Here is a 27,087-nt window from a genome sequence, read left to right as displayed (position 1 = left end):
CGGAAGAAATCACGCGACTGGTGACTCTTTCCTCCGATTCATTCTTCTAGTAGGTTGGACAGCAAGTTGGTACGTGTGTGGGCAAAAAATTCTTCCAACATACATGATGAAACAAATGTTTTATGTATGTTGGTCATGCGAGTATGTGTGTCTATGCCCTCCATAACTTTTACCTCTAGTGCACATTAATTCGAAGAAGGTATGCAAAATTACAAAATACATATTGTAGTTTATAGCAATTTATTCAGAAAATTGTCATTTATATTATATTTGCTCTATACATACTAAATGCATCAAAATAATTAACATTGATTTGTAACTTGAACAACTAACGAACGGCAAAACCACAAAACAACAATTCATGGTTTAAAATGAAACCATATTCACTAGGTATACATTGCATATCGTGGTCACTGGATACATTAAACTAAAATCACTTATATTCTTTCACATGTCTCTTTAAGACTCTGCAATACTACACTTACATCAAGGGCTAATATATTTTCACATAATACATTAATAGTGTGTACATACTAATATTTGCAAGGCAGCTGGCCAAAGGGAGCAAGCAGTCTTTTGTTTCTGCCTCAAGTCTAGCTGCAAATTCCATAAATTGTACAGGTTGCTATTTACCTATATGTAATTCCTACATAATAATATGTAGTAAAATAAATGTGAAAGAAGTTATATTATAAACTTAGTGTTTGCCATTTCTTCCAAACCTGAAAAAAATATCCAGGTAGGTAAATATATTGGATGTTTGGATTCCGAAACCACATAAGTAAATATTAGATGTTTTTGCATGAAAGCTTATAACAACAGGTTTATTTACTTCTGTGGAAATATGTGCAACATGTTTTTCTTTTATTTAATTTTTCGACCATCTTTCTACAAATGTGCTGCCTTATAACCCAATAGAAGAATGAATGAAACAGCTTCCAAAATATAATATCAGACTGCAATGTTAATGTTTTTCTGCTGTACCAAATTTCAAAATACATACGATGGAATAAAGGTCCGTAAAGCACTTACTGGAAGTTAAGTACAAGATTACAAATGGGAAATTCATGATGATTAAGTGATTTTTAAAGAAATAAGTAACTTCATATATTTTTAAATATATGAAAATGAAGGTACATATAAAAATATGAAAAAAAAATAATACAGGTAGTCGACAACTTACACCTGACCGGTTCCGAACACCTGGTCTTCAATCGGTCAGGTGGTAGGCTCTACTATGAAGTACAGTATAAAATACCATTTTAGTCAATCGGCCGACAATTTAGGCTGCGGTTACACGGTATCAGAAATCGCTGATTTCACATATAAAATTGTTTATATTTCTGTATAGTAACAGTAGTTTTCCTATATTAGTGGTATATGTTATTATTTTATTATTGTTATTATTTCTCTCATTGTTATTATTATAAGTTCTTGATAATAATAATAACCACAACCGGTGGTAAGTGCGAATGATTGGAAGTCGACGACTAACTGTACATGCATTTTTCATACCTATTGTTCACGAAGCCTGTAACAATGTTCCATCAAACTTTCGGATTCCAAGGGAATCCTTTCTCAAGGTAATTTCTTAATCTTTCCTTAATTACCTTGGCAAAAAAAAAAAAAAAAAAATGCGTTTGAATTCGAAAGTTTAGAGGAAGAATATTGTTACAGGATTTCGTGTGCAAATAAATGTTATTCTATTATGCCTTTACCGAATATGTAATTTGTAAACACATGAAGATCCGTGTTATTTCAGAACACGTTAGTAGCCCAGGGATCGACATGGATCGAATCGAATTTTATTCATCCTTAGTGTTACATTTTACTTATTTACAATAACGAAATTATTTGGAATGTTGCAGAATTAAATATAAAATTGCTGAAAGTGGTCAAGTGCACGATTTTAGACAATTTTATTTTTTCTTAACTTAAATAACTATCACAAATGTAAACGAAATATATTAATTAAAACACTCCTCAACATGAAAACACTTTATAAATATAATTTCGTCATTCAGCGCCAGACATTATCAATATTATAATAGTTAAGAACAAACCGAAACTATCATCCCTGATTTCATGTTCTTCATGATGAGCAACTTAGGATCTACAATATTGTGTTACTCGTGAGACTAAACATTTTTATTATCTAAATTAATTTGTATGGCATTCTACACATCTCAGAGATGGAATAGATATAGAATATAGTTACAGAGCAGGCTGAAAGAACTATGAGAAACATTTGTACAGGAGGACAACTGATTTTGTTTGATCATTTCTAAAGAATACATTCCAGACTGTATTTACACTTTTTCTAGACAATTTTTGCTTGTCATTTACAAGAATTGCAGAGCTTACAGAAGCATATATATGTATATATACATACGTATATATAGATGCATTTTCTTAAATATACAAAAATCTATTCTATTTATCATAAATGCGTAAAGGTACTGTAGGACTTATATTAAAACAGCATTTATCTTTCACTACACACATACATTCTCGATCACAAACAGACTAGATACGTACAAACTTAACAATAGTTTTATATAAATACATGCGAAAACTTATGTCCATTCGGAATTAGCCATTTTATTTTTCATAAAGTGCGAATGGCGTTTTCGAGTGAAAGAAATCGTTCAATAATCGTTCGAGGGGAATTTTGCGATGTAAAATACATAAATATGCATACATCAGAGTATATTGTAGCACGAACAGCTTGATTGATATTAACTTGATAAGTCAAATAACATCCATACAGAGGAAGATTCGGTTATCGCAGGATTATATTTTTCAACAATACATTCCGAACTGTATTTACACTTCTTCTGTAAATACAAAGTCGACAATCTGTTTCTTTCTTTTCTTGAACTATCAAGATTGTGTTTATTTCCCCTTACAGATATAACTAATTCGAGACGTAATAAGTGACTTTTTTTTCATCTACAATCGTTCCGCAAATTAGATTGGCATTGCCAGATTGAACTGAAGGCAAAGAGGAGAGCAGTGGTATTCAGGTAACTGAGGACAACTTGGAAACTGAAGGTTTCTGCATGTAGTTACCACCGTTACTTCTATCATGTATAACCACTATTACTAGCATTACCATTATTATTAATCAAATGTATGCTGTACTGAACCAAGTTAAAGTAACACATAACATTAATGATTTAGACGACCGCCTTATTAGTAATATTTTTGGAGCTCCTCGCTGCTGAAAAAGTCCTGCTTTCCAGAACCGTTTTCTGTAAGAGTTTACAGATCATTTTTCATGTTCATCTCGAACACAAATTTCGTCCATCAAAAGTTCTGTTGACATTCTATTTCTATCATCTGATCGTAATGCTTTCATTACAGTAAAAACTCATTCGTTGTGCATTACTGACTGATACAGCGAGGATATACTGCCTTATTTTGAATAGTTTTGATTCATCTGCTTTCTCGAATATCATACTCCATAATTTACAATTATTATTATTATTATTATTATTATTATTATTATTATTATTATTATTATTATTATTATTATTATTATTCGTTTCAATAGGTAATACTATAGACTTCACAGAGCATTTATTGTACAGTTCATTTCCATCGAAACTTTTTCTTAAAATTGTATTTCTACCTATGTTAAATCGTTAAATGAAAATATTGCGCTTGCGAGATAATAAACCCACAACAATAAAAATAATTTAAACATACCTTTTCTTACAATTAAAATATAATCCTTATAAATTAACTAACAACAACAAGGTACAAACTGTGTTATAAGGCATAAATGGCTTACATAATTAATTATACATAATTAATCCCGTACATGTATCCCGTTGACTAGTAGAATGTATTTCGAACCCAGATACTGCGGGAGGCGCCCAAAGATCTAACAAGCCTAGATTAGATTAAATTAAATTTTTGAAAAGCTTTTATTCTTTCTTACATTACCTGGTGAAATCAAAATTTTGTATGTACCTATTTAGACCTGCTACTTGTATTAACTTTTTATTCATAACAAAATGCATCTTTCGCAAATAAGTTGATGCGACGATTACGGGAACTCATTTCCCCACAAAACATTTTTTAAAGTTTATTTTACTTCTTGTTTTCGAAAATGAATGGCAGATTGCACATTCATATTCCCTACTTGACTTACCATAATTTTGTGTAAGGGAAATTAAGTATGTATGGTATTAAGTACATACCATTAATAAAGCTTTAATAATTTTTTGTGGAGGGCACAAGTTTCTAACGTTAAGTTACATTTTCAGATTTTTTTCTACATTGAATGTAAAACATGATTTTTCAAAAAAATATATAATAATAATAATAATAATAATAATAAATTTGATTTTTCAACATATTGATGTGACTGATATATATATATATATATATATATATATATATATATATATATATATATATATATATTTGCAATCAACGATTCAATATTAAGTACTTTGAAAATCACTCTCTGTCAAGCTGTATTTTATTATGTTTCACTAAATACCCCTTTTCCAAAAGTTCAGTTGCTTTTCTTTCTCTTAGTACATCAGAATGATCCAAATTTCGATATAAAGGATGCATAAACATTAAAACAATTCGATGACTACATATAATAGAAATAACACGAATAAGCAGAAATAACACTTTTTAAAGGTAATGATACATAGTTTGGATAAAAATAATGACAACACCTTTCTCATGTCAAAGGGGTGTGTCTCAGCACTACAAGAGTTCCGTAACTGATAAGGGAATGTGAGACAATGAAGTGTGATGAGTGCTAATGACTGTGTGTCGTTCAGTCAAAAGCACGAGTGTCGTTAAGTAGAGTAAAGAAGTGGCAGCGCGTCAATAATATGTTTCGGAAGGACGAAAAAAAGTACGTGAATCAAAATTTGAAATGGCACGTAGGTGCAGTGCATAATAATGCCTCTAAGGACTTTGTGACGGCATTTTCACCAAAATGAAGGAACCACTTGGTGGGAAGCACTACGTCCCACAAGAAGCCATCATCCGCACCATATATCGGTCCCTGTGGGACACCGTCCAAAAATTGACGCGCAGACGGTGTACAATGCTTTCCACACGTGTGGCAGGTGATCGAAATGGGAGGCGATTACATTTAAGGACTGTAACAGCTATTTAATTATTCTGTGCATAAAGGCATGTTATAAGAATGTTGTCATTTCTTTTTATCCAGCCTTGCACTCTGGTAATAAGGCTTGTTACCACCAGAATATAAATACGTTCAAAATATTATTTTTATTTCTTCACGCAATTTTAAATTTATATTATCTAAACATATCAGTACATTATACATTTCCCCAGTCATTTACCTAGCTCTAGTCTTGAGCATCGTTGAACAGTCTATTTATATGGAATTTTAGTTTTCGTTATACACTCCCAAACTTTACATTTTAAAATTTAATAACAAGAAGCCAGTGGGTTATTCCTGTATATGTCCGTCAGGAAGAGACCGTAGGAAACATGTTTGAGACCTTTAAATACCCTGCTTAAAATATTTATTTTTGCGCCAATCACAACTTCATATCTATTATAAATCGCACGACTTATGTCTTCAGAAAAAAAAATACTAATTTCTCTTAACATTAAATATAAATCACAAACACACTATACATCAGTGAAATTCACAAAAACACCAATTTACAACAAAAATATTATATATCTAATTTCAATACTTTTATTCTTATTATTATTAAATATTGCACCTTGTTGGCCTGTTCAACATTTAAAATATGAAACCTAACCAAAAATATTCAATTCCGCAATTCTAACTTGACATTTACAAAAATCAATACAAACACACGCACACACATACAAAGACACACAAAAATGACAAAGAAAATTCTCCCGTACTTCATTGTAGTATCTTACAATAATATGGCACGGAGGGAAGATATCCACGGCTTGACTAGACTTATACGCAGAAAAATAGAGTTTATAATTATAGTTCTATGCTCTGCAATAAAAATGCAACAGATTGATATTGTGTCAGTCCTATTACTTTATGCTGAATCTTTTTTTACAAAAATACAGAAGTCAAACTCCCATTCCTACACATGACTATCTCATTTTCCATCCCTCAAGTTCTACAAATATTCGTCAATGAAATCAATAGACTGTTGCACATTTATTCAAAGCGTTTTTCGACTATCATTAATAATACTTCTGCACGTCATTCATCACTGAATAGCAATGCATAATACATCTGTTTTATAATCTACATTTTAGGGAATAAAATACATAGGGGATATCTTATGCTTACTCATTATAACAAAAATAAATACTACACTCACTGACTAGAATATACAGTACTGTTGTCATATATAAATCTTCATTCATGAATTAGATACAATGCACATTGCACTAAGTAACAAACTCATGGAGGAACTCACTTGTGCATGGAGACTTAGATAGTAATAAAATCTTGTTTTCTGTATCTGCAGTGTTAAGTGCAAGGAGATACTAAGTAAAACTTGTTTGTTTTCCACATGCAATTTATCTTCATTTCGAAGCAACAAACGATACGCACATTGCTGGAAATCGCACATAGTTCCTTTTAATAGTTGTTCAAATAGAGTTGTAAGCTATTATTATAATAACATAATCACATTGCCTGATTTAGTGGTGGGACTTCGCCAAACCGATATCAAATACCCAAACAGAAAACGTTTTAATGTTGTAACAAATTGATTGCATTTCCTGAGCAACTGGAAGTGGAACAAAGATTCTGAACAGAATACGTACTAATCAGCAATATCATAGCAACCAATCTACAAAATTCAAATGAACATGTCTATCTAAATTATTATCTGAATGCTACAATCTACTTTAAATACGTATTTGTATATACAAAACAACTATTTTCCATAGACAGTGAAACAATGAGAGTGTGAGAACCAGTTATTTTTCATGCCTGTCCCTGTCAGAAAGTTGAAAGAACAAGGTAAATAAGAATCGAACATCATACCCAACGAGAGTTAAATGCTTAAATCAAAAGGTTAACAGAGTAATTCCGTGCTCAAGATGTTGTGCAGCTCGAAAGACCATTACAAACAGTTGATTGTATAAACAATATCCAATTATTCATATCCGCTCTGTGTTCGAACTGCTATCAAAGGTAAAGATACTTCTTGGCGACGTCAGTTTCTGTTGAACTGTCAACAAGCAAACTATGATACGTTCTAAAATTGTTGAAGGAAATGACATTTGGCTCAATTTTGATAGGTATATTTTGACGGACTGTTTTGTTAATGTTCCATGTTCAGAATCTTCATTTCGCTTCCTATTCTTCGGAAAAGCAACAAGTTTTTCGTAACTTGAAAGACAAAAATTTTCCGAAACTCTATTCCGAAAGTTTTTCTTCTCTTTTTGGATATTTCACTTAACTTAATTGGGTGTATTGAATGTACTAATTATTTTCGCTATATTTCGTTCAATTCTCGTGACCCTACCATGTTAATTGCTTGAACCATTGTTAGTTATGCTTTACTTCAATATATCACACACCCAGCTGTTACAAATAACAGTATGCATATGAATTTAACAATTTGTACTTAATTATTTAATTATGTTACTGTATGTTTGCCACTACCGAGATTGGTCTCATTGCCTTAGGTAAACACTGAAAGATAAAATCATACAAAAGTAGGTCTGATAAATTCATAGAACTTCATAATCACAGCAATAACGTACAATATTGTTAATTGTAATTACGAGAAGTGTTAAATCTCATTTTTTTCTGATATTAGAAGTTCGTAATTAGAAAAGAAATATAAGTAATACTGAATTTAGAATGGATGTACTTAGATTGTACATTCAAATTAGGTAACTTCATGCCCACTTCATTAGGGAACTTGTCCCAAATTCATTTTTTAATTATTATTCAATGGATGTTGGAAACACAAATACAAGTTTTAGATAAAGAACATTATAATACATATAAACTAAAACTATTAAGTTTAGTTGATTTAGAAAATTGTTCACTATAGTGACAATAATTTAACTTTGTAATTATCGCAATTAAGCTGCAAATTAGCTAACATTTCAAATTTACCTTTGTTTCTGTTTGATATCTAATACTTCTCTGATACATTGATAGACCATAGAACATTCTTGCTTGAGCTTTGGTTTTAGCTATTAAAAAGATATACTTATATCAATATTAAGACTTTCATACAATGTGCTGAAATCATTAATTTGTTCAGAAAGGAAGATAAGGTAGAAACGTTTTTTTTATTCTTTTGACAAAAAATATTTTAGTTGCTTAATGTTTCTACTGTATATGCATACTACATAAGCTCTTGGTTGTTACTACGATACTACGCATTTTTGTATGTTTCTTTAGCGATTTTACTCCAATAGAGAAAAATCATGTTTGAGACTTTATGTATTCTACTTACGTTTCTGGAATGTGGTGTATTTTCTTACATTTTTCAATTCCCAATTTCCACGGGAATTAGTTTAATTTGTATAATTTATTTCAATAAAAAAAAAAGAAGTGAAAGTGCATACACTAATAATTAGAGTACTGGTTTAAGTTTTTTCTTCTCCTTCATTTTAAACAGAAATAAGAGAAATAGAAATAATCATATATGATGAAGGTTCCAAGTGATCTAGTGATCTACATCCTCTGGACTTCGCTCAGGTAGAAGTTAAACACTAGAAAGACTTAGGTCGTTTGAAGCTTCATCCCATTTTCTGCATTGAAGATAACTGTGGCTGGCGCAGCTATGTGGACTCGCATTGAGTGTGCTCATAAATATTTAGACAGACAATTGTAACATTGCGAGGACCTGGCGATGATAATGAATGATTGGACATTTTTCATGCTGGAGCCGCTTGTCATACATAATGGACATATTTATTAACGGGAAGAAACGGCTGGGAATAACGCTCTTGGCCATCTTGCAAAGCCTCTCTGAGGTATGCTTTCATCCGATTAGGAAGATTTAGCTTTTCTAAGTCGTTTTCGCTGCGAATTCGTTTCAGTATAACAGCTCGACAACGATCTTGCAGGTTCACAAAGTCCCTTTTCATCACACCAAGTGCCATTTCAGTCTTTGCAGCTGTCGAACAGACAATAGGGTAAAGCGGTTCCTTAATATCACTAAGACCACTGAATGCAACCCCCAAACACTTATCGTCTTTGTAGTAAGTAATTGTCCCTGCAACACCATCGAAAAGTATTCCCACTTTAGTTGCCTTATTCTCTCGGAAAGGTTTTGTGTAATAAAACCATTTACCTCCATGCCAAAGTAGACCTTTGTGTGACAACCCCCAACTATGTTCATCCTCACCTAGTAAATTAACGAAAGCATCTACATGCAGACGGGCTCGTTTCGTTCCGACACCGAACATCATACTCGTTCCGAAGATTCGTTGAGATACCTGTACTTCCCAGTAATAACGTCCATTATTTAGAACGCGAGTTCCACGCACTCCTGCGGTTCCGCTGCTCCAATTTGGATGGAAGTGAGCAATTCGCAATCGCGGGCCGTAGAGACGTACCTCGTGACTCTTGTCTCTCCGGTTCCACGTCCAGTGGTCTTCACAGCCGTGTTTAAGTGGTGCTTCCATGGTAGGAGTTGTATACTAATCTACTGTTGTGATGTCTGCCAAGATGGTGGTGGACGCTGAGCCGAGACCACATGGAACAGTGATGAAATCCTAAGAATGTTAAGAAAAGTAATATTAAAATCAAATAAAAATACAAGATCTTTATAAATCTACTACAGCTGAAGTAGAAACAAAAAAAAAAAAAAAAAAAAAATCATCAAATGAGATGCAAAATGCGATGCATTTTTGATCATAATTCAGGGGCGTCATTTCAGACCGCATGAGGGGGCAAGAGCACCACCGACATAAGACTTTCACGTTTTGTACTAGCATATTAGTAGTCAATCGGTTAGATTATATGTATTCCTCAAACTCTTGGAGGAGGTCAATTGCTCTCTCCTGCCCTCCCTAAATGACGCCCCTGTCATAATTTATTAGCGAATTGACCTGTTCTTGTGACAAAAAGCAGCATATCATTATCTTTTCCTCAAGACTAAACGGTTTTTCGATCTTATACACATATCTAAGAACACACAGTATAGGGATTCATCGATCTGGTCCAAATGTGATAGACAAAAAGGTTATGGTAGTCATACATACTCTTAATGCATGGCGCCCCTGCAAATCACTTCGCCCCAGAACACCCAATGACCCTACCAAAATTCATCAAAATGTATACAAAAATGTTGAAACAGAGGTATGCATAAAATAAGTTTATTATTATTATTATTATGGTCATGTAAGTGGCCCTTATAAGATGTAATGTTAGTACCTACGTACGTAGGTTATATGCACCTTCCCTTTTTCAACACCGAGGCTATATGTAACGTGCACTTATAGTTTAATGTGAGATTTGAACCTCATGAGATCCCAACAAGAATCGAACTCGGATCTTCCGTATTATCATATAACTACAAGAAGGTCTCTATTGAGCTACATTCGGGAAAATCACTATTTTCTATTTTCACACTACAGTAAACTACTTTCTTTATTGAGGTAGAGAGTCCTTCACGTTAGTCTAGTGGCTAGGGCGTACACACTCACACCACAATATCCGGCAACAGACCAATGTGGCGATGTAAAATTCAGGCGTCGTCCGGCCTAATGCCACCGTAACACAATATATAAATGCTGTTACCATGATGCTACAGACAGAAGCGGAATTCGTTTGGAATAAGGATGGCCTGCCAATCGTCTCTTCATGCGCTACGTTCGCTACACCATTATAGTCTCTCATATCAATGCTGTGCAGTTTGCGGAAGCCATGACACCATGCAAATATCCCTCGCTCTGCCAGACGACGTAGAACTGTTTGTGGGGACACTGGACGCTGTGCAACAGTCTCCAGTGCTTGCGCCAGTGTACGGGATGTGGCTGTCCGATCTGCCAGTCATATGCACAAGCTGTCTGTTCTCACAGCCCGTGGTATGTCGCGGTTGGTAGGATTTGGCGTGTCTTTTTATAGTGTCTTCTGGAACAACCGAGTCTATATTTATGCACTGCACTGTAGTTGCATTATGGACACCAATGTTGCGGAAGGATAAACCACATTCGAGATACGCCACTATTCGTTTGCGATTAAAAGCTGAAACCTACTGGAAGAATTACAGCATTCGACGACGAGGCACCTTTCGACTGTATGCAAACCACGTCACACGTTCGTTTACCACTGACTGGGATCCTTTGCTGCCACTAGATGGCATACCCGGTGCCTCTGCTGCTTCACGGCGCTGTCGTGCTAATCAATTGTTTATCCTTCTATGCTCTACATATTCTGGAAATTTAAGCTTCCTAGGATGTATCCATCTTGATAATGCATTTTTAATAGCGAGCAGTGCATATGCTTAAATACAAAACATTATCAACAACAAATTCTGAGATTGAAAACAGAGGTTTTCTGTTCTTTTGCCAATTAGATTTTACTGGTCGTGAGTACGTACAAATTAAAATAAGATAGTTTTGTGTGACGAATGAAATGTTAGATAGAACCTAAGAGTATATGATATGATAATTGCAACGACATATTGTTTAACAATTGATGACAACTATCTTCTCTGATGGACCAAATATTTTGAAAGAATTACGTAGCACATTACAAGTTTCCGATGTCGGTAACAATGTGCTAAACTGTATCATGGTTTCTATTTGGAAACTGAATTCTGTAAACTGCGAATAATTTTAATGGACTTGTAGTATTATGACGAAATTTTACTAACTTTTTAAAAAAGGTAAAAGTATTTGGTATTAAGATTCGTGTTAAGATTCTGTACTCACAACTCAAACATCCTTTAAAATGCTTGAAGATTCTGAAATAGTTTTAGTAACAACCCTGTTTAATGTGAAGTTATCCACTTTTATTGAAGGTGTTAAAAATCCTGAAAACTAGTTTATCTGTCTACTTTGGTAACATCACTACCCATTTGCTTTTTCTCTTCACAAAATTTGATCGCGTCATCGTGAGTGACTGAAAAGTATCACCGTGAGTAAGCAGTAGCGCTCGGTCGACAATTTGAATATTATTGCTTCAAGTAGAAAATAAATATTATCCAGGCTGTATTTAAAATATGAAACAGGATTGTTAGAGAGATTTCAAAATTACTCAAAATGTATTTTTCTTTTCTTTCTTTTTCTTTTTTAGTGTAAATTTGAAGTTTCCGGAGGAAAGATTATTTACTTTTATTACTTCCGTAAACATGAGCTTAAGTAAACATTGAGCTCAATAGAATCCTGTTTTTATATACGGAATTACACACAGTAGCAATGTGCAATCCAATAGTATTACGCAGGGCATGATTTTCGTGCAAGCTCCAGTTTCATCTAAGTTAATAAGGCCAATATTTCTTTCTGTCGTTAACTCCAAAACCTTCATAAGTTATTAACCAATTCGTTCTCCTAGATTAATTCATGGTATATATAACTACCTACTTATCACCAATGGCTCTTACTACTGAGACCACGTGAAATCAATTTCAATTGATTTTCCATTATCTCCCTTTCTCCGCTGCTGCTAGCGTAACCAATGGATTCTCCCGCAGTGAAAGGGGATGTCAACTGCCTAACATCTCACATGATCAATGACAAACACACTTCACGGGAAGGGATGACAAAGCAGGACCTTTGGGAGATACCGAAGCTCTTGACCTCTTCTTTACTAATACATTAGATGACAGTTACCATATAGCATTCAAACAACGTACGATATAGCATTCTAAAACGATAAATTGCGTGTTCTCTATAAGGGAGTCATCCACTCTGAAGTAAATAGAGACAACTGTTCTTTTTTTCTTTTTTACCCGACTACGGCGAACTCAAAAGGAGGATATTGTGGCAGGCATATCCTTATGTGGGTATGTATATATTCTAATGTGGAGCTCAAACACCTGAACCTATTTCAGGAAATAAGGTGTATATATAATGGTTCAACCATTGAAAAGTTAAATTCTACCTCTTACATAAAGGTATTTCCCTTCCGAAAAATTCTCCCACAGATCCGCCACTGTTATTGACCAAGAGTGTCAAACTTTTTTTTTTTTTTTTTTTTGCCGTATTAAGATTTGTGAATGGGGGACACAACTCTCCATTCACTTTGTATGTGTTTCTTTTAAAGACACTGTAAAATTCTCATAAAATACATAGCTACATTATGCCGGGGTGTACGGTGGCTTAGTGGTGGAGTGTTCACCTCTGCTGCGAGTGGTCCCTAGTTCGATCTCAAACTATATGAGATTGTGGTGAACAACATCGTGTCCGTGAGTTTTTCGGGGTTTTCATTTTCCTCCAACATTCTCATGCCGCCAATTCTTTCATAATCAATCACTTTTTAAAATCATTCGTCTCGTTTATTCTAAAGGGGATAATCGTGAAATGTAGAACTAAAAGAGAGAGTTTAATTTCTTGGGTACAGGGTGCTATCATGCTATTTCAACATATAACTTTTTTTTTCCTTTTTTGTAATAAAACAGGGCTTTAATTCGATTTAGAGATATACAACTGTGGGATATGGCTAAGTGTATTTTTGCTACATGCTCCGAAGTATTAACCTCACATGGTGCAGAAGTTCAGTTGCAGAATGCACTTGGCGCGCGGACTGCAGGTTGGGCATCCTTGGTATCATGGGCGCCCGAAGGGGAGGGCAGGGTGGGCCCGATCTCCCCTCTGGCTCACGAAAATGTATTAAATTTCTTAAGATTTTCTTAATACAAGTGAAAAATACCAAACGTAATATAGCAACCTGGGATTTGAGCCCCCCCCCCCCCCTAGAAAATTTTCTTCGAGCGCCCATGCTTGGTATAGATGCACAGCTACACTATCTCCAGGGTTAAATGACCACTAGTCAATCGTCTGAATTAAATGGATAAAATCAGTTATTTTCTAAGGCAGGCAGACTTGTTTAAAAATCAATTTAAATGAAAAAGTATGATGTAAAACTAATGAGAACTAGATATTGAAGAACCAGAAAAATACAACGAAACTTGCATATTGAAATACAATTAAAATTGAAAGCTGATAAGATACCTGAGCATGGTGTGATTTCACTAGTGCGGCAAAGTCCGGTTAAATCTTCGTGACTCACATTATCAAGTCATTCAAAATACATAATAGTTTTTTTTAACAACTGTCCTATTTTTAAAAAAAAAACAAAATTAGAAATCACTTTATTTTTTTATCATATGACCCAAAATTAAGGGAATAATGAAGTTTTAAAATTTTCAAACGGCCTCTATTTTGAAACAGTATGACGGATCGGATTCGATATTTGTAATATGGATGAAGTGACCAAATTTGCTTTTAATCCATTCGCTTTTAGGAAAGTTACTGTATCCACTATATACAAGAAATGGATTCTACTATTATAGAAATAGATGGATATCGGGAGATCTCCGCAATAGGTATATTAAAAATCCCACACACGTTTATTAAAAGCCAGAAATTATAAGAGGGTCGCTGGCAAGAGGATGTGATAAAATGGGTGTCGTGATAGGAATTAGGTTGAGTACCACTGAAATACCACCACGTAAGCTCCCATCGCGAATCGAACTTGAATTTCCAGCAGTTGAGCAGACAGACCTCGTCCGTTAAAGAAAAAAAAAAAAAAAAAAATTGAGGCGAGACCACTTTCACGACACATTTTGAAGTTTAGACAAGATCACCTCTTGTATTGTGTGCATTTCGTTTCCCGCGCTGAACACAGTTCGCTAACTATATATTGTCAGAAATTTTTGTCCGGAACGGTAAAATCAAAATGTGAGGGGGCTAAACTGGTACGCTATTTACTAAAGGACATGTCCTGCACGAAAATAAAATGTCATCGCGATTTTAACATTTGTCTTAAACTCTGGAATGGAAGGATCGAAAACTCATAAGAATTTACATATGAACCAACAAGTAAGTGTTAGAATAGAATAGGAAATCATACAGGAGAGTGCAATAGACACGGTTGTTAAATAGAAATACTGTCTCTCGACGATGTTATTTAATATCTACTCACAAGAGATAGTAAAAATAAATATATAAATAAATAAATAAAAAATAAGCCTACACAATGAACACAGTATTTCGGTAGGAGGTAGAATGATTATGCGTATACGGTTTGAACTTATAGTTGTTGCACAATCTGGAAAGAAAATCAATAAGATGTTGGAAAACTTGAGAAAAAGTTGTGAAAAAAGTGGAATGAAAATAAATGTTAGAAAGACAAAAGCCATGGTGATTTGAACTAAGTAGCTGTTCAAATATAGAAGTAGAATAGGAGAAAAAAGAACAACTGGCTAGTTTTTAAAACCTGGGTGGTATTATTAGCGATGGTATAAAGTATTAATGTGAAATAAAATCAAGGATAGGAGTGGCGGAAGAAGCATTTAGGAGGAAGAAAAATCTATTTTGTGGGGTCTTGAATGAAGAATTGAGAAAACGACTTATAAAATGCTCCATGTAGAATGTTGTACTGTGTGAAATAGAAACATAGATATTACGTAAAACGATCAAAGGAGATTAGAAACTTTTGAAATGTGCGTGGAAGAGAATATAGAGAATTAGCTGGGTCAAGCGGGAAACATATATGAAGTTAGAAATGGTGGTTGAAAGAACATTTTTTTATGTAATTGAAGAGAGGAAGAGAAACTGGTTGGGGCATTGACTGAGAAGGAACTGTATCATGAGAGATGTGCTAGAGCAATGGTGTCCAATTATAATGAGCCCGAGGGCCATAACCGTCTTTACTCGTCAAGTGGAGGGCCGCAGATAATAATAATAATAATAATAATAATAATAATAATAATAATAATAATAATAATAATAATTATTATTATTATTATTATTATTATTATTATTATTATTATTATTATTATTATTATTATTACGCTAGAAAAGAAAAATATAAAATTGAATTTGAAATATTGTATACCTATTCAATGTGACAAATGAGGATGACTAGCAGCGTTTACAAGGGCTGGGATATCTACAGTTATTCCTGTTGTTGTGAGCCGCAGAAGATGTAAAAGAGAAGAGTCTCCAAGGCAGGTTCTGAAGCGATTCTTCGCAATTTTCATGGTGGAAAATGCACTTTCACACAAATAAGTATTAGGAAACACTGACACTCTTTTCCGACCAAACTCCAAGATTTAGGGAAAGATGTTGCCGTGGATTCCCGCGCCTTTTTGTTGTACAGAATCGCTAAATGGATGTCTTATTTCGAAAGAAGAGTGAAAGCATTAAAAGAATGAATAAATATAAATGCAAATAGTATCAGTAATAACAATCATAAATTGTGAGAGTTTGTGGGCCATAGAAAATGGTTTGGCCGGCTACATGCGGCCCGCGGGCTGCCATTTGGACAGCACTGTGCTAGAGGGTATGGTGGAAGAAAAAGAGAGAAGGCGAACAATATCAAAACAGAAAAAAATGATATGTAAGGACGAAGAGATTAGCTGAAGACCATAAAGTATGGAAACTTCTCAGTTGTTGCAAATGACCTGGCAATAATGGTAGAATACCTATGATCAGGGCCTAAAATTGAGTGGAGTACTCCACACTTTGTGGAACTGTAGGAAAGGAGTGTGGAACTATAATTCTTAAAGTGTGGAGTGGTATTAATATGAATACCTTACTTTTCTCGGATTATGCATTTAAACGCGTTTAGTGTGTCAAACTGTCTTACTGATTTAATACATTCATTATGCAATGGGGGTTACTCAATTCCATATAACTGCCAGTATATGACATTAAGCCAGAGTTAATAGGTATAGGTGTCTCCTAGATGACAGGGAAAACCATTGCCAATTTTGAGGTGAAGGCACTTTTTAACTATGTTTAGTTTTCAAACGTTTAGGGTTGCACTCATATAGTTGTAAAATATGCAACTAACTGCACGTTTATCTGTTGTTTCAATAGGACATTACACTTTTCCGATATAATGAAATGTGTTGTTTTGTAGATAAAAATTACACGATCCTTACAACCCGTTATAGAAATATGTAATACCAGAGATAACATACATCAATAATCGCCAAAAATTTAGCCGAAGCAAGCATTACGAAAATCAGTAGAAAGAGTAATGCTTCCCAGAGTGATGAATAGAGGAGAGCACAAAGGAATGTGGAAATTGTTAACTGATGAGAGTTGCTTCAGGTGAAACTTTGCCTCTGTTGAAAATTTGGTGTGCTGCCCATCGCATTAATTTAGCATGGAAAGATGTCACCAAGAATGCCCAAGAAGTTTTATCTCTCATACAAGCAGCATCTGGACTGTCACTCTTCAGGGCAGCGAACGAAAGGTTTAACGATGGTAGCTTCAGAAAATAACTTAGAAGTTTTGTACTACCCAGAATATTTTGACGTCACGTAGACAGAATTTTCATTCAGTGTGCTCACTACTCTCCTAAAAAAAAATTTATCCAAGCTGCCTTTACTCGTAAACGGAAAGCCATGTATGTAATGAAGCCAATAGTCATCTGCGTAAATGAATAGAAGTAGATCGCCTTCATTTTCTGTGTCTTGTGACACACGCTCTATATGTTTTCAAGAACTGCAAACAGAAGTTTGAGAGTGATGAAATGTTTCTTTTGGACATAAAAACAAATGAAAATAGAACTATACCACAACTGGAAACCTCTGTTAGGCGGGTGGGAAAAAAACGTTTTTAAACGAACGTGTGCAAGAGAACGTAAACGGAGAAATACAGTACTCATTACATGGTATTCAACTTCATCGTAGCACACGTCGCAATAAATCCCATAACAAATATGTCAGTGAGAAAAGAGATTTTACTGTAGTACGCTACGAAGTCCTGGATTCCATAATTAACTTTGTTAGTCAGCGTTTGCTGTATGAAGACAGTATTGTTGCTTTGGACCCTTTGCGTGTTTTGCAAGAGGATGTAACTGATGATACCCTAAGAGAATGCCACAAAGTTATTTCTCTTGATACATATCTTCTGCAGTTCGCAATGCAATATAGAGAGACATCATCGTGCAGTATGTTGAAAGGTCTGGACGCTAAAAGTCTTCTCATAAAAATCTGTGGAAATCAGTCATTTCATGCTCTGTCAACAAGTCTAGCCCGAGTTGTTGCTTCGAAACCATCTTCTTCCGATGTTGAAAGACTTATAAGTGACTACAACATATTGAAAACAGATAACAGACTGTCTTTAGCTTCCACTACTGTGAAAAATTACCTTCACGTTAATATAAATATGGGTCCGTTGGGAGATTTTAGCCCAACCCCTGCTGTCATGAAATGGCTGGCCAGAAAGGAAAGGCGTTTTGAAGTTGGTAGGAGGTCAAAGGAACAGCCCTGGTATAACAGTGTATTTGCCTTGGCAGAAAACAGACTGAGACAGCGTGATGATCACGGAAAAATGACAGTGAAATTCTTATGTAACAAAAAGTGACTTTTTTCTTCCAGTGTGACTGTTTTCCTTACTGGTTTGTTTCCTGTATTTTATTGTTTAATACAACATAATTAAATATGTATCCTAATGTGCCTTTAATTTTGTTTGCTCTGGATGACAAAATTTTCCTAAATAATAATAATAATAATAATAATAATAATAATAATAATAATAATAATAATAATAATAATAATAATTATTATTATTATTATTATTATTATTATTATTATTATTATTATTATTATTATTATTATATTTTGGCTCGCAGGTAAACATGATGTACTGGACAGAACACTGATTATATGTCTAAACAAATGCTGACTAAACTAGTTTTTTTATACTATATACAATTTTTACCAGTGTGGAACTGTGATTTCGTTGAATTTTAGGCCCTGCCTATGATGATGATGAACTCTGAGGGGCGAGGTGGTCTAACACCTTCGAGGAGCTTTGCCTCCCCGAAAGTATGTCTGGAAGAAACGAGGAAGCTCAATAAGATTTCTGTTGCGCTCCCACTGAATATTCTGATTTTGTTGTTGTTATTATTAACGCAATAATAACGGAAGCATAATTTCTAAAAAGAACGCTAAGTAATTATAAAATGATATTAAATAAACTTATTCTCCGTTACGTCTTTCATATAGTACAGAAATTTGGGAGCCCGGAGAGGATGACGTCATAATCACCCCTCCGGATTTCAGGATCGTGAGAAATGACTTCAATTGTGAAGACATTTATTTGTTCTTATTACTGAGGATTTCTTAGATGATATCAAACGAACGTACAGTTGATTATTAAATACTTGTGAGGAGCAAGTGCCATTAAAGCAAAACGAAAAGAAGAAGAATTTTCCATCTTTTATAGTAGATCTAAATCATATTTTTGAATGATACATGGCTTTACGTTAGTTACTAATCCACACTTGACTGAAAAGACGAAATGTTAGCTGTGGTGATTCGAGTTCCTTCCTCCTCATGAGTGTTGAACACGTAAGCGCAAATTCTTCATTGGTCCCTAAACCCAAATCACGCAACATGAGTGGAAAATGGATCGATAGATGCAATGACTTTTACAGTGCAATGACTCAGAAAGCTATCGCTAGTTAGGGATGAAACACAGCAGTAATGAAGGAAGGGGGAAAAATTCAAGAGCTGAGGGGAAGTTGTTTGTATACAATATCGCAGGGGGATCCAAATTATTCTTTCCGTGCATTAGAAAAAAAAAAGGGGCGAAAGAAAGAAACTATCGTCAGCGTATGTTCACCATGAATCATTCGCGTGAATAAACATCTCGTGACTTATGGAACAGAGATGCACATTTCTAATTTCCTGTTGTTTCTGTTTGCCCTACTAATATATGTTATTATCTATAACACGTAGTACTATTAGCGTCTTTCCCAGTGGCGTCGCTAGAATATTTTGCAAGGTCGTGTGACGAGTACTCGAAGTAAGTACAGTACTTTCAGGAACGGATAAGCCTCACTCAAACATGAATGTAATCAAGAAGGTGTGTCTCTTCTTCTTCTCCTCCTCCTTCTTCTTCTTCTTTTTCTTGGTGTTTCGGCGCTTTTTCACTTTATTTTGGACTCTTAGACTCTTGAGTGTCCTCTCAGTTTTATATTGTAGTTCAGTGTTATTGATTTTTTTTATATATATATATAAACTATCCGTTTCCTTTTTACTGAATTATTACAGTAACAATTTAATTTGTTAAAATTCTCGCTCATTACGTGTCATTTGCTGGTCTCTCTTCTGTCGCTGTTATATAAAAATCTTTACTGTGTCCTTTAATATAAAAGCATACTGGATATATTGCGTTGTTTCGCTTGCCGTGCACAATCTTTGTTGATTCTGATTTAATTAGCTTTTGTAACGGTACAAACTACAAAGTTAGTTATTTATTCTGAATGATATCGTGAACGTGGGGTAATCAGTGGTGTTATTCAGTCGGTTCGGTTAAAATATTTCGAGTTCGTTGAACATTTACACAGTTCTACCCAGGACAACAAATTTTAGTTTAACTATCTTTACTTTTATAAATTCTTACAGCTACAGGGTTACACACATAATCTCTCAGAATAAGGTATCTATATATCACAATGCTAAGTTTATATTGTTTGTGGTCAAGAAAAGATTTATATGTTTGTGTTAAATTTTTTTGACAACGATATCTCGGAAACTACAAGCTCTAGAAAGATGCCGTTTTCACTGATCGATTTCAAATTTTGTGTAGATTGTTCAGTTCTAATTGAATATTTAAAAAATGCCGCAATTTCTTTGTTACATTTTTAAGGGTACACTGGAAGTATTGAAATTTTAAAAAGTGGAGCATCATATCCTATGAGTTATACATTCCAACACCATGCATTTGTATACGGGATTAGTATATTTCTCCGGCGTTTGTTTCATGGCCAAATAATAATGAAAAATAAAGGATAACCATTTCTCCAGTCTAAGATGAATCTTTATTGTTTGGAGTGTTTCCCCAATGAGCACCATATATCACTGACATTATAATTAATTGTGTGTGTGTAATATATTTGCTTATTTGCTTATTACATACTGCGTGCAAGAAGAAAGAAAACACTGGTCATACATGAATTAGAAACTCTAACCGGAAATAGGTTCAAATCTTGCAAACGGTGTAAGATATTGAAAAAAATAATCGAAAAAATCCCCCGTTTATGATCCCTTGCCGATTTTTATCAAGACATCCTTCACTTGTGTCTGTAAAGGGACATGTGCAGATGTTGTGAGGAATGACAAGGAGATTCATGCTCAGATGTGAATAACGCGCTGCACTGTGTAGAGATCGCAGGTTCAGCTAGTAAACGTTTATTTTGTTAATCTTAAATGCTCATATATTTAGAATGAGAACGGAATTCACATAAGTGTACTGGTGAGGGTCATTTATATTTGAAACGCACACAGATCATTATCAACAAATGTCGATCCATTGGTGGATTAACGTGTTTCCAATACTTTTTGACAACCATCTATCTTAAATAATTCGTTTCCAAGATTTTTGCAGTGCTACCTAATTTTGACACATTACCTTGTATTGGGATGCTATGTAGGTCTACTTGTCACTTTTAGTATCCAGTAAAAAAAAAAAAATGTCTGCAGAGTCGATTATTAAAAAATTAGAATAACACCATTGGGGGTAGTGTAAACTCTGGCTTGTGAGTCTAAAAAGAAAAGAGCTGATAAAGCAAAGGCACAATTATCTAATCAATAACACACATAGACCCCTACGCTCTTTTATTTTCTCTGGCCATGCAAATTTTGAATTGAATGTTGCATGGGTTTTTGTTGTTGATAAGAACTGTTTTCTGTGCTCAGATCTTTGCTTTTGTGTGCCTGAAATAGGCTATTTCATGGCCAACCAACATATGAAAACAGAGATAACCAAGAATAAACGTAAACTTAAAAAAAAAAAAATTTTTAAAAATACAATCAGCTATCAAATAGCGCCTCCCCCACATCTTTTATAACAAAAGACATTCTGAAGCGTTCGCCCTTTTCAAGCTATCGCATATCGTTCTTACATCCTTTGGGACTAAGGCTGTGATTATACAAGTAATATCATGTTGTGGGAATTTTACGAGAATTCAACTATAGAGAGATATGCCATATTCCTGCATACATAGGCCTATTCCCCACTTCCAGCACTATTTCTCAATCATTTATACTGTATATTTCATGTGACCATTTCCAACCAAGACTGAGAGCGTAACATTGGAGCTGAGAAGAGGAATATTATTTTTATTTGTTAATACTACATATTTACATATGGTAATTTGATTTTTTTTTAAATGTTGAACAAAAGACGACTGCCCTTTCAGGCTCTATCCATAGCAAGAGAATTTTGCAAGTGTTTGAACTAAGTTAAATATAATGCAGGAAACTACAAGTATATACATGCAGAAAAAACTTACAATGTATAGTACAAGTGTTAGTAAATAACATAAATTTGTAGGATGATTGGTTATACGAAACGAGATGAAAAGGATCTAATAAATTTGGATTAAAGAGAGAAAATCTTCATCAAAATCTTGACAGTGATCCTTTTAAAAGCTCTAATTTCGAAAAGAATGGATGAGTAACGGCGGTTAAAGGCAAAATAAAATTGCATCCGTCAAATTAATGTAGCTCAAAAATTTGATTAAAAAACACTACTTTAGTGATTTCTAAACCTTAATGTTTTCATCAGTCAAAGATCCTTCATCGTCTGTAAAAAATAGCATCATTGAAAAAACAAATATTTAGGAGATACTAGAAAGAGAATGACAGTAACCGAATTAATTCTTTCCAAATATGTACAGTGTTTATAATCCAGTAGTAACGTATTAAATCTAAAGGCATGAATTAATCTTTCGCATGCTGTGCTTTATTTAACTGTCGGTTGATTATGACCCTACGTAAATCTGTGCTGATAAAGTCGAGCTTCAAGACAACCAATGAAACCATCGTACTCAGTTATCGCCAATGTCTTACTGGATTGGCTTTTTAGACGTTAGATCTCTTCGAGAATTGGGTTGCTTATGTGACTCATTGAAGATATTTTCGTCGGTATGCCAACGAAGTCTCTTGGTTTGTAGAGCTATCTTATTCGGTAGAATTAACAATAGACCCTATACTCATTTAAATCAATTACCAAAGTGGGTTCAGCATTACCTAGTTATGAGCTCCCTTGTGGCTAAGCGGTTAACCTTTTGCGTGGGCGACCCGCGTTCGATCCCCAGCGAGAGCTCATATGGTTCTGATTCGTTAACGTGTATGTCCTCGTCTCATATGACCTCGCTGCTGAAAAGAACACTGAACTCAAATCATTACTTAGTTGTTTATTTATCTTATACACAATTTAATGAATACAAGAAGCCCTTTATATATATATATATATATATATATATATATATATATATATATATATATATATAGTGAAAAGCCAAATATTATGACCGTCCGCTATTTTGTGAACGAAGTTGTTGGACTGACCTAAGAGATACTGGACACAGTAGATCCGCTCGACAGATGATGACAGGTATCTCACTCGATCGAACCTTAATCCTCCGAAGCAAACTCTGAAATGGCATTAGTGTTTCAGACTGAAGAATCTGAGATTTCATTTTCACTTTAGTGTTCTTTTCAGCAGAGAGGCTATATGGGACGTGAATCTAAAGGTTAACGAGGAATCCGAATCACATGAGCTCCAGCCGGGAATCGAACCCGGGTCTCCCACGCAAAAGACGCGTACGCTAACCGCTGATTTTTTTTAAATAAAAAGAGATAATGATTTATAAGAAGTTTAATTTACAATACAACCTTTGCATGAGTCTTTCTGATCTGATGTTGAGTGAATGTCTACAACAACGTTTACCGCGAAGGGTAAACTAATTTCATGTTATTTCTCTCTCATAATAACTTTCAACATATAATAATATACAAATTTACATTTTATGCAAACATCAGTGTCGTTAAGAATACGTTTTCGTTCGCCTTCTTTCCGCAAAAATCCACGTTACTAGACCCATCGATTGTGGTTTATTGAGGTTTGCTGTATTTTTGTCACTTTATCAAACAGAATTTAGGTGGAGTATCACTATTGATTTATGGTGGTCATAAAAATAACTTTCTCCGGTTGTTCTTGAAGTGACAGAATTGTATTTGTCTGTGTATTGCAAACATGAACCACAAACACTGGATAAAATAATTTTATGGCTCTCAGAACTTAATGGAACGGAGCCATTCACAATCATGGGCGGCAGTAGCCTGGACAGCGCATATGAAAACTTCAGTTAATTCGACTATTTAAAGAAGCTAGCTATAGCACAGAATCTAATAATTATTTCTGTCGTTCAGTTTACTGACATTTATTTGCTAGCTAAAATGTCCGTTCTTCGCACGGGGAGAATAAGTTTATGGAAAATATTTGAATCCCGTTTCTCCGTAGAACATTTATTTCAATGAAAGTGTAATGATAAAAATACAGAGGTACTTTTGATATAAATATTAAAACACCCTACTCTCACAGAATACGTCTTTGATCAAATTGATATGATTGAAAAACCCAACATGAAGTGCGGGGCCGCGGTGGCTCAGTGGTAGAGCGTTCACCTCTGATGGTCGAACCAAGTGAAGTTTGTGGTGAACAAACACGGTGTGCGTGAGTTTCCTCGGGTTCTCCCGTTTCTTCCCACTTTCTTCATTCCACCATTTCATTCATTTCTCTTTAGGGCCGCGGTGGCTCAGTGGTAGAGTGTTCACCTCTGGTGCATGGGATTCCGTGTTCAAACCCTGCTCCTGCCAAGTGAACTTTGTGATGGACAAACACTGTGTGCGTGGGTTTCCTCGGGGTTCTCCCGTTTCTCCCCACTTTCTTCCTTCCACCATTTCATTCATTGTTCATCATCACCATCTCCTTTAGCTTACCCTGCATAACCGTGGGACGTAAAACTCAAAGATTTCATTTCATTTTCCCAACATGAAGTGGGTACAAATGACCAAAAGTCATTTCAAATGGGTCAAACGTTTTCCCGACCCGGAAAACTGTGAATTCGACAGAAATCTCAGTCATTTTTGACATTTTGGTTTTCACCTCCCCCATCCCACCCTCTTCAAATGTGAATAAACTTGGACTTAAACGGCATTCGGAGCTTCACTATTTATTTCAGCGGCCCCGAAAACTATGGACTCAACACTAATATCGGTCATTTTCAATTATTTTTACATGTCACAATTTCACCCCAGGGTGCTAATGGGGTGAGCTTGATTTTAAATGACATCTGGAGTATCATTCTTTATATAACAGATTCCGAAAGCTATGAATTCGACATTAATTTCGGTCGTTTCTTATTAATTTTATGTCTGCCCCCTTCCACTCCCCTTAGAAATGTTCAGGGGTCTTGCTCCCACTGAGGCTGAAGTCGGACTTAAGCGATATCAGGACTGCCACCAATTTGCTTAGTGGCGTTGAAAACTAATACTAAGGAGGGCTGAATTTGGATTTAAACAGCATCAGAAGTATCACTGTTAATCTCAGCAATCCCAAAAACTACGAATTCGACATTCATATCGGTCGTTTTCGATCATATTTAAATGTCACACCTCGTATTCCCTGGGTGTGCTAGAGAGTCTTATTCCCAAGGGGGGCTAAACTTGGACTTAAAGGGAATCTGAACTATCACCAATCAGCTCATGGATACCGAAAATTATGGATTCGTCACTAATATCGATCATTTTCTGTAATTTTTATAGATCTCCGCTTCTCCTTCTCGCTAGGTGTGCTAAGGAGTCTTACCCCAATAGTATTATTTCCCGCCCGTAAAGTAATATGTGTACCAAGTTTGGTTCAAATTCCTCCAGGCGTTCCAGAGTTATGCTGGAACATGTACACATACACACATACATTCATTTTTGTGTATATAATGATAACATCCTTTTGCGTTTTCTCCACAAATACCTTTAGAATTTCATCTGAAAACAACTACTGGATTTGCATTGAAGACAAACACACACTAACAAACTCAAAATGTAAATCTCCAGTACTCAACATGATATAAAATTTTCCATAATACAATCTCAAGAAAATCTTCAGCAAGTACTTTACTAGTACTTCCAATTCAGCTCTTTGTAGGAACTCAACTTGGAAGGATAAAATTGAGAAAACGTAATGTAGTTCTCGTGAACAGAACCCTGTTCGCAGATCATATCATAGTAAAAGATCGCGTCTCAAAACTGCGAATGAGTGAAGAAGAAAATTAATAATTCCAAGGGAAATAAAAATATACATTTCTTGTAAGGGTATGGAATGTGACACATGCAAAGGTTGGTTTCATGAATCTTGTAACCATAATCTGTCTTTTACTGAGCACCTTTACTTTTGTTCGTAGCTTAATAATCTTACTTTCTTTGAAATTATTAAGGCTACACTACTGAAAATATGTAATATTCATATTATTTCCCTCTTGATTTGTGAATTATTTGATGGAATAAAAAAGTAGCGTTATTGTATCCATTTACCCTAGCTACTACAGCTTTTGATAATGCTATTAAAAAAAAAAAAAAGTGACTTCTTTCGCCGCTATTACTCTCGGCTTGGCCCAATCCACTTGTTTACCCTCGCTGACCTGGAAGCACGTGGAGCTAATGCTGTGTTGCAATCTCTGAACTATCTCAATCAGTTACGGTTGTACGGGTTTTGGTTATTGACAGCATTCAGTGCTTTCAAGTACGATAAGTCATCAGCAGCCAACGACAACGCGTTGTCTTCTGTTTTAAACGGTAGTGCTACGTGGTTGGAGGACAGTTCATACAGTGAAATAACTATAATTAATGCTAATAGTTTATTAGTCTGCGAAGAATAATTTATACTGAATCTACTATGTGTTGTCAGTTCATGTACTTGTATTTCAGAGAAGCTTCAGAGCAAAAGCAAAATTTTTTTGTTCTTTTTTTTGCCATAGAAAGGTGACTTGAAACGATGAAACTTGAAAAGTATGAAACTAAAGAAAGAACTTACGAACGATACATTATCTTAATGAAAAACATTCTCCAGTTGTCCGCCATCAACCCACTTCCTCAAACATTTCATTGTTTTTCTTTGAATTATGTTTAA

General features: G+C 34.8%; 1 protein-coding gene across 2 annotated transcripts in view; it reads right to left on the bottom strand.

The window, feature by feature from the left end:
* Positions 1–223: 223 nt before the first annotated feature.
* SP555 (SPRY domain-containing SOCS box protein SP555) overlaps positions 224–27,087 on the bottom strand; it is a 72,725-nt gene continuing 45,861 nt past the window's right edge. For both annotated transcript variants that reach the window (XM_081757439.1, XM_081757437.1), the window contains exon 2: positions 224–9,696. In XM_081757439.1, the coding sequence (XP_081613565.1) occupies positions 8,872–9,606 (735 nt within the window). In that variant the 5' untranslated portion in view covers positions 9,607–9,696 and the 3' untranslated portion in view covers positions 224–8,871. The remainder of the gene's footprint in view (positions 9,697–27,087) is intronic.

This window comes from Thermobia domestica, chromosome 1, assembly GCF_964235325.1.
Source record: "Thermobia domestica chromosome 1, izTheDome1.hap1.1, whole genome shotgun sequence".
Taxonomy (NCBI): Eukaryota; Metazoa; Arthropoda; class Insecta; order Zygentoma; family Lepismatidae; genus Thermobia; species Thermobia domestica.
Note: the sequence above shows the minus strand (reverse complement) of the source record. Positions and strands in the feature narration are given on the sequence as shown.